At 34.5% G+C, this 11,700-nt stretch overlaps 2 protein-coding genes across 4 annotated transcripts; both read left to right on the top strand.

Annotated features, from left to right (window-relative positions):
- Window positions 2,584–4,181, top strand: LOC104740434 (probable nucleoside diphosphate kinase 5). 2 transcript variants are annotated; one of them, XM_010461027.2, is made up of 5 exons: window positions 2,584–2,862; window positions 3,106–3,318; window positions 3,424–3,531; window positions 3,734–3,843; window positions 3,940–4,181. In XM_010461027.2, the coding sequence occupies exons 1-5, from the start codon at window positions 2,792–2,794 to the stop codon at window positions 3,969–3,971; spliced, it is 534 nt and encodes a 177-aa protein (XP_010459329.1). In that variant the 5' UTR covers window positions 2,584–2,791; the 3' UTR covers window positions 3,972–4,181. The 2 variants fall into 2 exon arrangements, with proteins under 2 accessions (XP_010459329.1, XP_010459330.1); XM_010461028.2 differs by having other exon boundaries at window positions 2,610–2,862; window positions 3,114–3,318.
- Window positions 8,348–10,247, top strand: LOC104740433. 2 transcript variants are annotated; one of them, XM_010461026.2, is made up of 6 exons: window positions 8,348–8,484; window positions 8,599–8,668; window positions 8,878–9,488; window positions 9,564–9,753; window positions 9,838–9,904; window positions 9,994–10,247. In XM_010461026.2, exons 1-5 carry the CDS (start codon window positions 8,479–8,481, stop codon window positions 9,855–9,857), a joined length of 897 nt encoding a protein of 298 aa, XP_010459328.1. In that variant the 5' UTR covers window positions 8,348–8,478; the 3' UTR covers window positions 9,858–9,904; window positions 9,994–10,247. The 2 variants fall into 2 exon arrangements, with proteins under 2 accessions (XP_010459328.1, XP_010459327.1); XM_010461025.2 differs by having other exon boundaries at window positions 9,564–9,904.

The raw sequence follows: 11,700 nt of genomic DNA, 5'->3' as shown, positions 1-11,700 counted from the left end.
CCCCCCCCCCCCCATTCCATCAGTGGAATGGCAATTGCCGCTAACAGGAAGCCAAAAATTGTGTTCAGGATGATCCCAATTCTCATGGATGCATCGTCCGAGAAGGTTTCTGTCTCGTTTAAAAGAGAACACCTGAAAAGTATAATACCACGCGTGGTTAATATTCAAGGTTGTGCACCCTAAGTTGAAGTTGGAACTAGATCATGAATCTGTACAATACCATCCATTCTTGTAGAGATACCAAGTTGATGTGGATGTTTTCATCCTCCTCAAATGTTGTCCTGAAGATGTTCAAAGTCTTCAAAGCTTCACTTCTTGGAAAAAAGCGATTGAGATCTTCCAGCTTAATAAACCTATCATTTTTTTTTTTTTGCGAACCATGAGTTTTCGAACACATAAACATTATAGTGAAAAATGTGAGACTTGCTGAGATGATGGTTTTGCCACGTTTTGAAAGATCTTTATATAATTTGGTAAATACTCATATATTAAATTATATATATAATTTTTTTAAAAAAGTTTTAAAAGAAATGAAGATAAAAGATATATCTATTTTGTTAGCTAGGATTGTTTCTTTAAATTGTGGTATAATTTATTTATCATAATTAAACAAGAGAATTGCAACAAAAATTAAATAATAATTATTATGCAAATATGAAAATCTTATGCAAATCTTATGCAAAACATATGCAAAAAGAGTTATTTTGGATTCAGCTTGAGTCGGTCTGTTAATATTTCACATGTCTCCACAGGCAAGTATCTTCTTCTTATCTATTCAACCAATAGAAGATCCATAAGAGTTTCAACCACATATCAATAAATAAAAAAAACTTGCTACATTTTCTCTGTATGTTCATAGTAGAACCATGCAACAAGAAGGCATACAATTACTCCAACCATAACTGCACTAACGAGTCTTGATCCTATAAGTCATTAGTAGAAACACCTCGAATTTCCACAAACATATTCTTAAAAATCGCTTGCATCACAAGAAACAAATCAAAACGGTTGAAATTATCATGACAGTGATTGCAGCCACAAGAAACCAGTCAATGTACTTCCAATAAACAGAGTATTATTTGTGCTCTTCTCCATCGTTGTTATCTAACATTTTCCTTGAAACTAATGAAAATAACTTCTTCGTGAAACTTGGGACGACGGTCTATTTCTCACGAGAACTATCGTATCGAGTCAGATAGAGCCCGTTCTTTATCCTCGGTCTATTTATCCCTCAAAAAAAAGTTCGAAACCATTTCCCCCCAAATACAAAGTTCGAAATCTATATCTCCCCAGTTTTATTCTTCTACATCAATTAACCCATAATCATGGATTATATCGGTTTACTATTAACTTAACCGATTAGAAGAAAACTAAACCTAGATTAAACCAAACTAAACCTAATTTTGACCAAACTTAACCCGATTTCGACCCGATAACTCGAATTCGCAGAGGTTTCAGGGTTTAATGGATGTGTCGGTGAAGTCGATGAGGACCATACCCGACCCGATTCAGAGCCAAGAGAACATCCAAAGCGATTTTTCATTCAGCAACGACGATGACGACATTTATTGGAAAGACGAGATCGAGAATTATCCTCGGAGTTGTAACTCGGACGAACTCACCGAGTCAACGTCACTCTCAACTGTCAGATCTAGGGTTCCGAGAGTCCCTAAACCACCGCCGAAACGGTCATTTTCTTCATTAAGTGATTCGACGGAGAACAGAGCAGATCCTCCACCGCCGTCGGGGGGAAAATGGTTTCGAACTTTTTTTTGAAAGATAAATAGACGGAGGGTAAAGAACGTATCTGGGTTGGTCTCGGGTTTAGACGTTAAACCGATATAATCCACAACTGGAGAGATATAGATTTCGAACTTTGTCTTCGGGGGGAAAATGGTTTCGAACTTTTTTTTGAGGGACAAATAGACCGAAGATAAAGAACGGGCTCTATCTGGCTCGATACAATAGTTCTCGTGGGTAAATAGACCGTCGTCCCTGAAACTTGGCACAACTCTCCTCTTTCCATCTGGAAGAAATGAAAGCTTTTCCAGCAAATGAGAACGGTTCCTCGAAGTAAAAAATCTAGAGAACTGTCATTTGTTCGCCAACAATCTCAATCTCCATCAGTATTAGCTATAACTATATTATTATCTTCATCTATATTATTTTTGGGATACAAAATTAGTACTCAAAATACTTTACATGGTTGTTTGTGTAGAGAATCAATCAAATTGATGACTAAATCAATCATAATAGTGATGATCGGATATCAATCACCAACTTATGTAAAGTAGTATATTGTGATTGATTTAGTCATCAATATGATTGATTCTCTACTGTTGTTCATCAATTCAGCAATAAATAAAATGAAGGACAAATGTCTGTTTATATATTAATTTTTCAAAAATGGCCCTAAACAAACTTAGAATTAGTACTCAAAATACAGGTTGTTTGTTCATCAATTTAGCAACAAATAAAATGAAGAACAAATGTTTGTTTATATATTAATTTTTCAAAAAAAACTGATTGGCCCAAAGGCCCCAAACAAACTTAAAATTAGTTTTATATGAAGATTTTTTTGGGGGGTTTTCAGGGGGAATAATAATCTATGTTAAACGCGCGTTTTTAACCCTTTTCTTCATGTAGAGTTCTAGGAAAATAAAAAATAAAAAAAAACGTTTTAAAACGCACGTTTCGAAGTTTGCCGGCCGGAGGAGCAAAGTCGACGAACACAATTTTGCTTTAACCGAAGAAAATTGTTCACTGAAAGTTTTGTTCGCCGATCAATTTTATGTCAGGATTCCGACGTCAACTAGTCTTCCTCCCCCTGCTTCTCCTCTCTGTCTCCTTGTCGCCAGTTAGGTAAGCGATACAAATCTTAGGGTTTCCTTCGTATGAATGAACAGTCGAAACTCAATTGAAAATGGATCTGCGATTTGGGGTTTCAATCCAATTGATTAACAGCTCTCTCTCATTCCGAACCTAAATTACTAGTGATTCCCGGATGAGTCTCGTAGATGTTAATAAGTTCAATCCAATTGTGTTTCATTGTTTGAACTTGTTGTGGTAATCGATGTTTGATGTGCTAAAAACCCCTCTGTTTAGGTGTTTAGGTAGTGAAGAGAGAACATTGGCTATGATTAAGCCAGATGGAGTCTCTGGTAACTACAGCGATGATATCAAAAGGATTATACTGGAGGCTAATTTTAATATCGTCACGGAGACGCTTGCTCAGCTGGACAAAGAGACTGCTTCTGCGTTTTACCACGAGCACTCATCAAGGAGCTTTTTTCCTCATCTTGTTACATACATGACAAGGTTGGTAACTTCTTTTTTAAGAGCCTCCATCATAAACCTTTGCTCCATCTCTGCTCTGTCTGCGTTTTGCTAATGTGTGTGTTTGTGTGTGTGAACTGAAACTAGTGGTCCGGTGTTGGTGATGGTATTGGAGAAGCCAAACGCTGTTTCTGATTGGCGTGGTTTAATCGGGCCAACAGATGCCCAAAAGGCTAAGATATCTCACCCTCACAGGTTTGCTATTTTCCCCCAAAACACACTTGGCTCCCCTCCACCGATGATGCTCTGAGACTTGCTTGATTCTTCTTGTATTACTTGACTTTGCAAACTCCAACTTGAGGCTGTGTCATCTGAAACCGTTCTCTGACTTGTTATGAATCTTAATTAGGTTGCTCTTTGATCCTGTTTACTATATGGTCTTTTCTTGTTCTTGCAGCATCAGAGCATTATGTGGTAAGGACTCGCAAAGTAATTGTGTGCATGGCTCGGATTCAACATCGTCAGCTGAACGAGAGATCAAGTTTTTCTTCAAGGATGTTGTTCCAGGTCACCCATCTTGCTTCTTAAACACTCTGTCTCCTTCTTTCGATATAGTATTATTTGTTATGATCACTGACCTACCAAAACCCATTGTAATGCCAGGTGACATTGCTTCACAACATGACGAGCTATAAGACACACCAATACAGGTTCTTTAACCCCATTTTGTGTTGTAATCTTGTAACTGTTGGTTTACTAGTCTATGATTTGCATCCAAGTTTTTGAATTTTGCTTCTAGAAAATGATTAAGACTAGTGAAAAAGGAATCACTATCCACCATAATTCATAATTGTATCAAAACATTTTGGGAAAGAGGGCAATCATATCACCTAATTTTCATTCAATCATTGACACATGATCAGGATAATGTACATAAAGCCAAAGCCAAAGCTTTATGCATAACTCAGGCCTGGCCCAAGTAAGTTGGGAATATGTGCAAAGAAGGCCTAGTGGTTGTTGGTTGTCACTGGTCATACTCAGTCTGATAAAACTTGTTAGAATTATTATATAATAAACAAATTTTGAAAAGAAAAGTGTATAAAAAAAACTTAGAACGGAAGCAAAAGAGAGAAAGAGAGAGAAAATAAATATTTCCCGAAATAGAAATTTTGTTCCCGAAATGGAAATCTTAGTAAGTGACGGAAACGTTTGGAAAAAAAACACAGAAAGGGCCTCGTCCTCAACAATCCTCACGTGATATTTTTTCTTCTTCTTCAACCATCTCTCATCGTTTCTAGTGAATTTTGTGATCTCGAGGTTTTTTTTCTCTCTTTCCCTCACTCTCTAATTGTAATAAACTAAACACTTTTCCTGTCATTGACGACTATAGTGACGAGTAGGATTTTGACCAATACGTTACCGATGTTCGGTATTCAACTTGCGGTAAATTTTGTGTCTAATCCTGTTTAACTAATATGCTGCATTGAACTGAAACAGTGTAACAATACCAACTCCAAAATTCGGTCACTATGCCTCCCTTGTATTTTTGTTTTCCACTACACATTCGGTTAAAATTTGCTTTAACAACATGATTTTTGTTTAATTCGAATAACTATAATTATTTTATTCTTTATTACTTGTTGGTACTTAACTGATTAGGATATAAGTAATCCTGACGAATTGCGTGACGATTGAGCATCCCATTAACAACATAATATATATTTCATTTCAGGAACCTATAAGAAAATACATATATGTTTTCTAAAAGGGAGTAAAACAAAAGAATTTAGATGCTTAACACGTGTACTGTTTGAAAATCACAAAGACAACTTAAGAACTCCCTAGATTTTGTGTTTAATCACAATTCACAAGAGTTTAGGCAACGTCTTAACTGTATGATCCACATATTAATCACTGTTTAAACTGGTCCCTAATCCTAACCCTTGTCCCAATGTCCCACTTTTTCTTAATTAAACTTCACTTTTAAATCAATCCTGTGTGCGTGTCAGTATTCTGTCGCTACAAACATTCGGATTAATGTTTAGTTTTATTACCTTATAGTAAATAGTCTCGATCTTTTTTATAATGATATTCCACTTCTTATGTAATTATCAACTAGTTTAAGATAGTATTCAGAAGAAGGTAGCCGAGCAAGTTGAAGTAAAAGACAAAGTTTCATGGAGACCAAGAAGCTATCGAATGATGTTACTTCATTCGGTAACATGCAGCAATTATCTATATATTGGAGTTTGCTGATCATTTTATATTTTATTTTACTTGCATATTATCTTGTAAGCAAGTTGAATGACTTTTTGACTGATCCATATATAGGTGGGATGAATTTCTCTTATCATGGCTATTGCGTTATCAAAATAATTGCAAACTGAAACGATATGGAAACAATATAAAAGTTACTGGTCTGTCTAAAAGAAATAAAAACTACAGTATATAAGATCCATATACTGTGTTCATGAACAGAAAAAGAAAATCAAAACTACAAGTGACTAGTTTAATGCAGTATATATTAGTTCATCATCAGACAACCTTGTTTAAACATATGGGTGTATATATATATATGTGTGTTCAATAAATACCAATTCAAACTCATCTAGTTTTGCTTAGTGTGAGTTTTAACTTGTAATAACCCAAAAAAAACACATCTCGAATGCCTTAATATCTCTACTAAACAAATACAAACGGAAAACCCCTTGGAAACCTTAAGAGAATGTGCTCCTTAACCATTCAACTGTCACAATGAAGTTTATAATACCTTAGGTTTATCATATCTTAAAATCTTACTAGCTAGCTGTACAGTTTGTTGACCATTGCCCATTGGGAATAACAAATCTTAACATCATATCGTATATTCATATGCTTAATTTGCAGATTATAATTGTTAACAGTAGAAGAAACCACAAATCCGAAGCAGCTCCTCAAAACTAAGAAAATCTTAATCTCTTGGATTTGTTGCTTTGTTTGATAGGTGATTCTTGTCTAGCAGATACGTATTGAAACAGACTGATATTTTAAATGATTTTATCCACCTACTACTTACTACTCTCATCTAAGTATAAAAATATGTAATGGCATTTGAAACTTGAAAGTCAACCCGACCTCTTTGGGTAAAGGGCTAAACCGACAGAAGAAGATTGCCAAAATAGCCTCTGTTCTCGGACACGTGTACATATACTTTTCTCTTTTACATCTGTAATTCTGTATACTCTATTAATTTGCCATTTACGTTGATATTATTATGTGGCAATTCTTAATTGGATGAGTTTACGTGATTGGGAATGTGTGGTGGGGTTCACCAAGTTTCCTTTATCTGCAAAAAAGAAAGAATAAGCGTCAGTGCTGCTCTTTCATAATTTCACTTTCCATCTGTCTACTGTCGAGTGTGTACTAGTCTACTACTACTACTTCTCAACTCTTTTCCCGCACGTGAAAATGTATAAGTTGATTCGTTTGAGATATATACATTTGATTGAGAGCTAATTCGAGAGTAAAAAAAGAACCCAATGTGTAATTTCTATTTTTTACGTAATTTTTAAAAACTCCATGCAGATTTTGAGTGGCGATTTAGCTACTAATGGATCATATAACTGATGATCTCAGTATAGTATGGTTTATTTAGGGATATTTATGTAAGCACAAGATTGAAAAATATATACATATAGGACACTTTCCCTAAACAACTATAGGGCACATTCCCTTATATAAAAAAAGAGTTAAGAGTTAAGGGGACATCAACACGAGCGCTCTTCTTGGATTTTCGTTATTTGGTTCGCTCTTTCTTTCTGACTCTTTTCCTTTTGGTTTTCTTTGAAAAGAACATACTGTATATAGAGCTATAATTATATTTACAATTTCAATAATTTTCCCCCATATTATCTAACACTATAGTGGATACATAATTGGTGAGCAATAATACATTTCAATAGTCGATCTTCCAAAACTTGGATTTAACCGTCTTGTCTCTATTGTCTATATTTGACGTTTAATCTGTATGTATGAGTTATGACGACAATGAATTGACACAAAAATTTATCCGTCTAGGTTAAATGCATTTTTCCAAATCCAATATCAGCGCATATGTAATTCGAGTGTTAAAATTAAATTAACTTAAGAAATGATAGATACTAGGATGCAAATATAGAATATATGAGACTTATAAAACCGAATTGACATAATAAGACGATATAAATAAATCTTAGAACTTTAGGACCATATAACATTATCTTGATGTATTGGATCGACAATAAAAGTGCAAAAAGAAGAAAATAGCAAATTAAAAAGGCTCTAAATTAAATACATACAAAAAGTCTTCCGGACTAATGGTTACAAACAAGTATGTAAAGAAGTGAATTTCCTTCGTCACAAGAATTTGTGTTTTTTTTTTTTTTGTTATTTTGAAATTAATACAACTTTCGGTAATTATGATATTTTTTTTTCTTTTATTATTTTACATGCCCATATTAACGCTGGAAATAGGAATGTGCATAGAAACACAACTTTATATCGGATCACAAGGAAAAAAAATGATAGTCAGAAATGTGGATACTATATAATCACAAGTTCGTATGAATTATATATAACAAAATTCATGATCGAACACTCTCCGTGTCACCATAGTAACCATTCAATGTTATGCATTTCTAGGGATTCAATTTCTCGTTCTTAGAACTTCGACTGGTACAACAGATCAAAATTTAGTCTATATGTCGTTAAGGGTGGCTCCACGGTGTATGAACCGAGATTAGTGGCGTGACGTTCTCTCCCATACACGGGGGTTTATTATTAACTAAGTTTTTTGGGCGTTTAACTTTAAAGAATGTTAATACCAGTACAAATATTAATCAACGGGCCATAGAAGAATGTTGGTGGACTCGTTGGTTACGTTGGGATATGTGCATTAATATGAGTTTGTGAGTTGTATAAAGAAGCAACTATGAACTAACATCTGAACACAAGATTACAAAAACAGTTTAAAAGTTTTTATTTTTTACTTAAAATTCTCTCTTTTAAGTAGTCAAAGTTTGGAACTTGAACACCATCAAATTCATCAATTTACTCCAACTTGTCTAAAAATCTTATCTTTTTAATCTCTATTATAATCAATCTTGATTCATCAATAACTCGAGTTCATACACATATACATTGATCTCTCTCTTACACACAATTGTCAAAACAGAAAAAGAAAACATGAAGGTTAGTTTTACTATCATTTGCGTTTAGTTCGATCATATCTATCAAGTAGGTTTCACTGACTTTTTGCTTTCTCAGATGATCTCTAAAGTGTTTTCTTCTGACTTTTGTTTTCAGTTCTTCGGGTGGATGCAAACCAAGCTTAATGGGGATCATAACAGACCAAGCACTTCCTCTGCTTCTTCTCGTAAGTTTTACTTTTCATAAAATCTTAACTTCAAGATTTATTGTCTACTAGGGATATGTGCAAGCAATGCCCCAAGATTCTTGTCTCGTAGAACTTGCTTGTCTTAGATCTCGTTTTGGGACCTTATTCTGACAAGATTATTGTCTTTACTTCTTCAATTTTACTGGTCCTCTGAAATTATTTTGATGTACTTGAATCTTGTCTTTTAGATCATGTGAAGCAAGAGCCAAGAGAGGAGTTTAACGACTGGCCTAACGCGCTGCTAGCTATTGGAACATTCGGTACAACAAGCAACAGTATGAGCGAAAACGAGGGGAAGAGCGTTGTTCATGAAGAGATTGAAACGGAAAAGAAGTGTACCACACAAGCCGAGCAAGAAGAAGAGCCTTCTTCTTCTGACGATCTTGAAGATTTTACTCCTGAGGAGGTCGGAAAGCTGCAGAAAGAGTTGATGAAGCTCTTGTCAAGAACAAAGAAAAGGAAGTCTGATGTGAATAAAGAGCTCATGAAAAATCTTCCTTTGGATAGATTCTTGAACTGTCCATCGAGTTTAGAAGTCGATAGGCGAATCAGCAATGCGCTTAGCGCTGTTGTGGATTTGTCAGAGGAGAAGGGGGAAGATATGGAGCGAACGATTAACGTTATTCTAGGTAGATGCAAAGAGATATCAATAGAGAGTAAGAAGAATAATAAGAAGAGAGACATAAGCAAGACCTCTGCCTCATATCTTTTCAAGAAGATCTTTGTATGCGCAGATGGGTTTTCTACAGCCCCAAAACCTAGCTTGAGAGACACGCTTCAAGAATCAAGAATGGAGAAGGTAGACAACTGAGTGATGAATTTATAATAGATATATATATATAACTCAGCCTAATGACAAAAAATCAAATTACAGTTATTGAGGATGATGCTACATAAGAAGATTAATGCTCAAACCTCATCGAAACCAACATCATCGACAACAAAGAGATGCTTGCGAGACAAGAAACAGCTCTCACTAAAGAGTGAAGAAGAAGAAGAAGAAGAAACCAACGAAAGAAGAAGTAGTAGCGATGGATATAAATGGGTCAAAACAGACTCTGACTGTGAGTTTTCATCAGATCCTCGTTACATTTCAATAAAACTCAAAAACAAATTAACAACTGATTCGATCTTTCTTTTGAGTACAGTCATAGTTCTTGAAATCTGATCCAACCTTCGTCTTTAAAGCTCTTGCAAAATCTTTTCCAAGTACAGGTAATTAAGACATGACAGTAGAATCTGTTAAGCTTCGATGTTTCTCTTTTTTCACGAACTCATGAAAGATATTCTTTCATTATATGCAGATACAACATCTTATCGAGAAAATTCAAAGAAATAATGAAATGAGTCTTTCATTTCTGAGGAAATTTTTGGGTGCATCTGCAGATTAAGCCTTGGGCTTTTAGAATGCTTTAACTTCTATTTTTGCATGATTAGATCTGTGGGCATTTGGGTCCATAGAACCAAACATGTTCTTGAAATTGAATTGCATACATGCGTATGTATAGATATGAAATGTGTTACATACATGTGTGCGTGTGATTTGTGTAATTTTAAGGTGGATAACCTCAGCTTATAAAGATTATTATTTCGTATTCTTTGTGTCTTTGGGTTAACTTTTTTTTTATTATTGTAAAAGACAAGTCAAAACTCTTGAGATGAGTAAAATTTCCCCTCTCGTTTTCTCCTTCATGGTGTATTAGTCTTACGATATAAATAAATTAGCTTTTGCTAGCTTTCTCCAGAATTAACTTGAACGTCGGAACTTTAATTAGTATAGTATTATTGTAAGAAGAAATTAGGTTAAAACTAAAAAAATATCTAAATTGGAAAAGGATAGATATTCTTTTCCGTCAACTTGATAAATGTATTCCAATCACACAAATTAGGAAATTAATCAGCGTATAAAACCAAAAGGTTAACGAATATCGAACATTTCAAAGAAATATGATTGTTCTATCGTAGCCTTTTTAAAATACGAATCCTTTTGCTTACTTTATTTTTATAAGTTTTATTTTTCTTCTTTTGGGTCGTGACATTCATATTGTGTATATGCAAACATATTTTTGTTAAAAGACCAAAAAAAAATATATTTAGTTGTAAGTTTGTAACTTTGTAGTCTTACACAGAGAGAACTTACTGTAGATAAGAGGGAAATGCCAGATTCTCCGATAGAGTTTAATTTAGTAAAACGTCACAGATACAAATATTCTAACAAAACCATAAGCTAATCTTAAGTTTAGTGATATGATATGTTGGAATATTACTACGATCAGAGAAAAAGAAATACTAAGAAAAGTGGAATATTTAATGAGAGGCTGAAACGGGTCAAAAATTTAGCCTTGGTATCTGTGACGTTTCCGGTTAGCTTTAATTTTTTTTTTTTTTTTTTTTTTAATTATTGTTACCAAGAATATATGTCACTTTCAAAAGGACCCAATCTTTACCCAATTTTAATTCCAAACGTTTTTTTCCCCCCAAAACACACCAGCCACTTGGCCTGCGCATCTCAACTAGTAGTGGAGTATGGATAACGAGTTACACCAAACGGTTTGGTCCAAACCGGTTCAATAATTATTGGTTCGATTAGCGGATCGCTTGGTTTGATCCACAATCCGACTTCGTTTGAGTCCAATCAACAGCAACAACACATAATAATAATAAATTTAGTCACATCTAAACTTTTTCTAGTAGTATCATTTTCCTGAACACGTTTTTTGTTGTTGTTGTTGGAACAACTCGTAGTATTGAAGCAACCAACGTAAGTAATGATGATTGTTGCGTCCGTGAAAGGGGCAGTTCGGCCAATTGATTTTATCAGGATTACTAGTAGTATTATATTTTGACCAAACTTATTAGGTGATCTCTAAAAGATTGATTTTTGTCCTTTCTTTTTCTTTTCATATTTTCTTTTCTTATAGGGAAAGTGGGAAAAACGCGAATCACACAAAACTGTTGCGAGTGCGCCTGTAAGATTGCGATACGTGTCACAATCTTAACGGTCTCTTCTA

The sequence above is a fragment of the Camelina sativa genome, chromosome 14, assembly GCF_000633955.1.
Source record: "Camelina sativa cultivar DH55 chromosome 14, Cs, whole genome shotgun sequence".
Lineage (NCBI taxonomy): Eukaryota > Viridiplantae > Streptophyta > Magnoliopsida > Brassicales > Brassicaceae > Camelina > Camelina sativa.
This window is presented reverse-complemented; position numbering and strand designations above follow the sequence as displayed.

Excerpts from the sequence above, each read along its gene's own strand:
- LOC104740433 (XM_010461025.2), top strand. Across the intron at positions 8,669-8,877 it reads CACTTCCTCTGCTTCTTCTC|ATCATGTGAAGCAAGAGCCA; the intron begins GTAAGTTTTACT and ends CTTGTCTTTTAG. Across the intron at positions 9,489-9,563 it reads AAGAATCAAGAATGGAGAAG|TTATTGAGGATGATGCTACA; the intron begins GTAGACAACTGA and ends ATCAAATTACAG.
- LOC104740434 (XM_010461027.2), top strand. The coding sequence starts at position 2,792 with ATGTCAGGATTCCGACGTCAACTAGTCTTCCTCCCCCTGCTTCTCCTC. Across the intron at positions 2,863-3,105 it reads GTCTCCTTGTCGCCAGTTAG|GTGTTTAGGTAGTGAAGAGA; the intron begins GTAAGCGATACA and ends CCCTCTGTTTAG. Across the intron at positions 3,319-3,423 it reads CTTGTTACATACATGACAAG|TGGTCCGGTGTTGGTGATGG; the intron begins GTTGGTAACTTC and ends AACTGAAACTAG.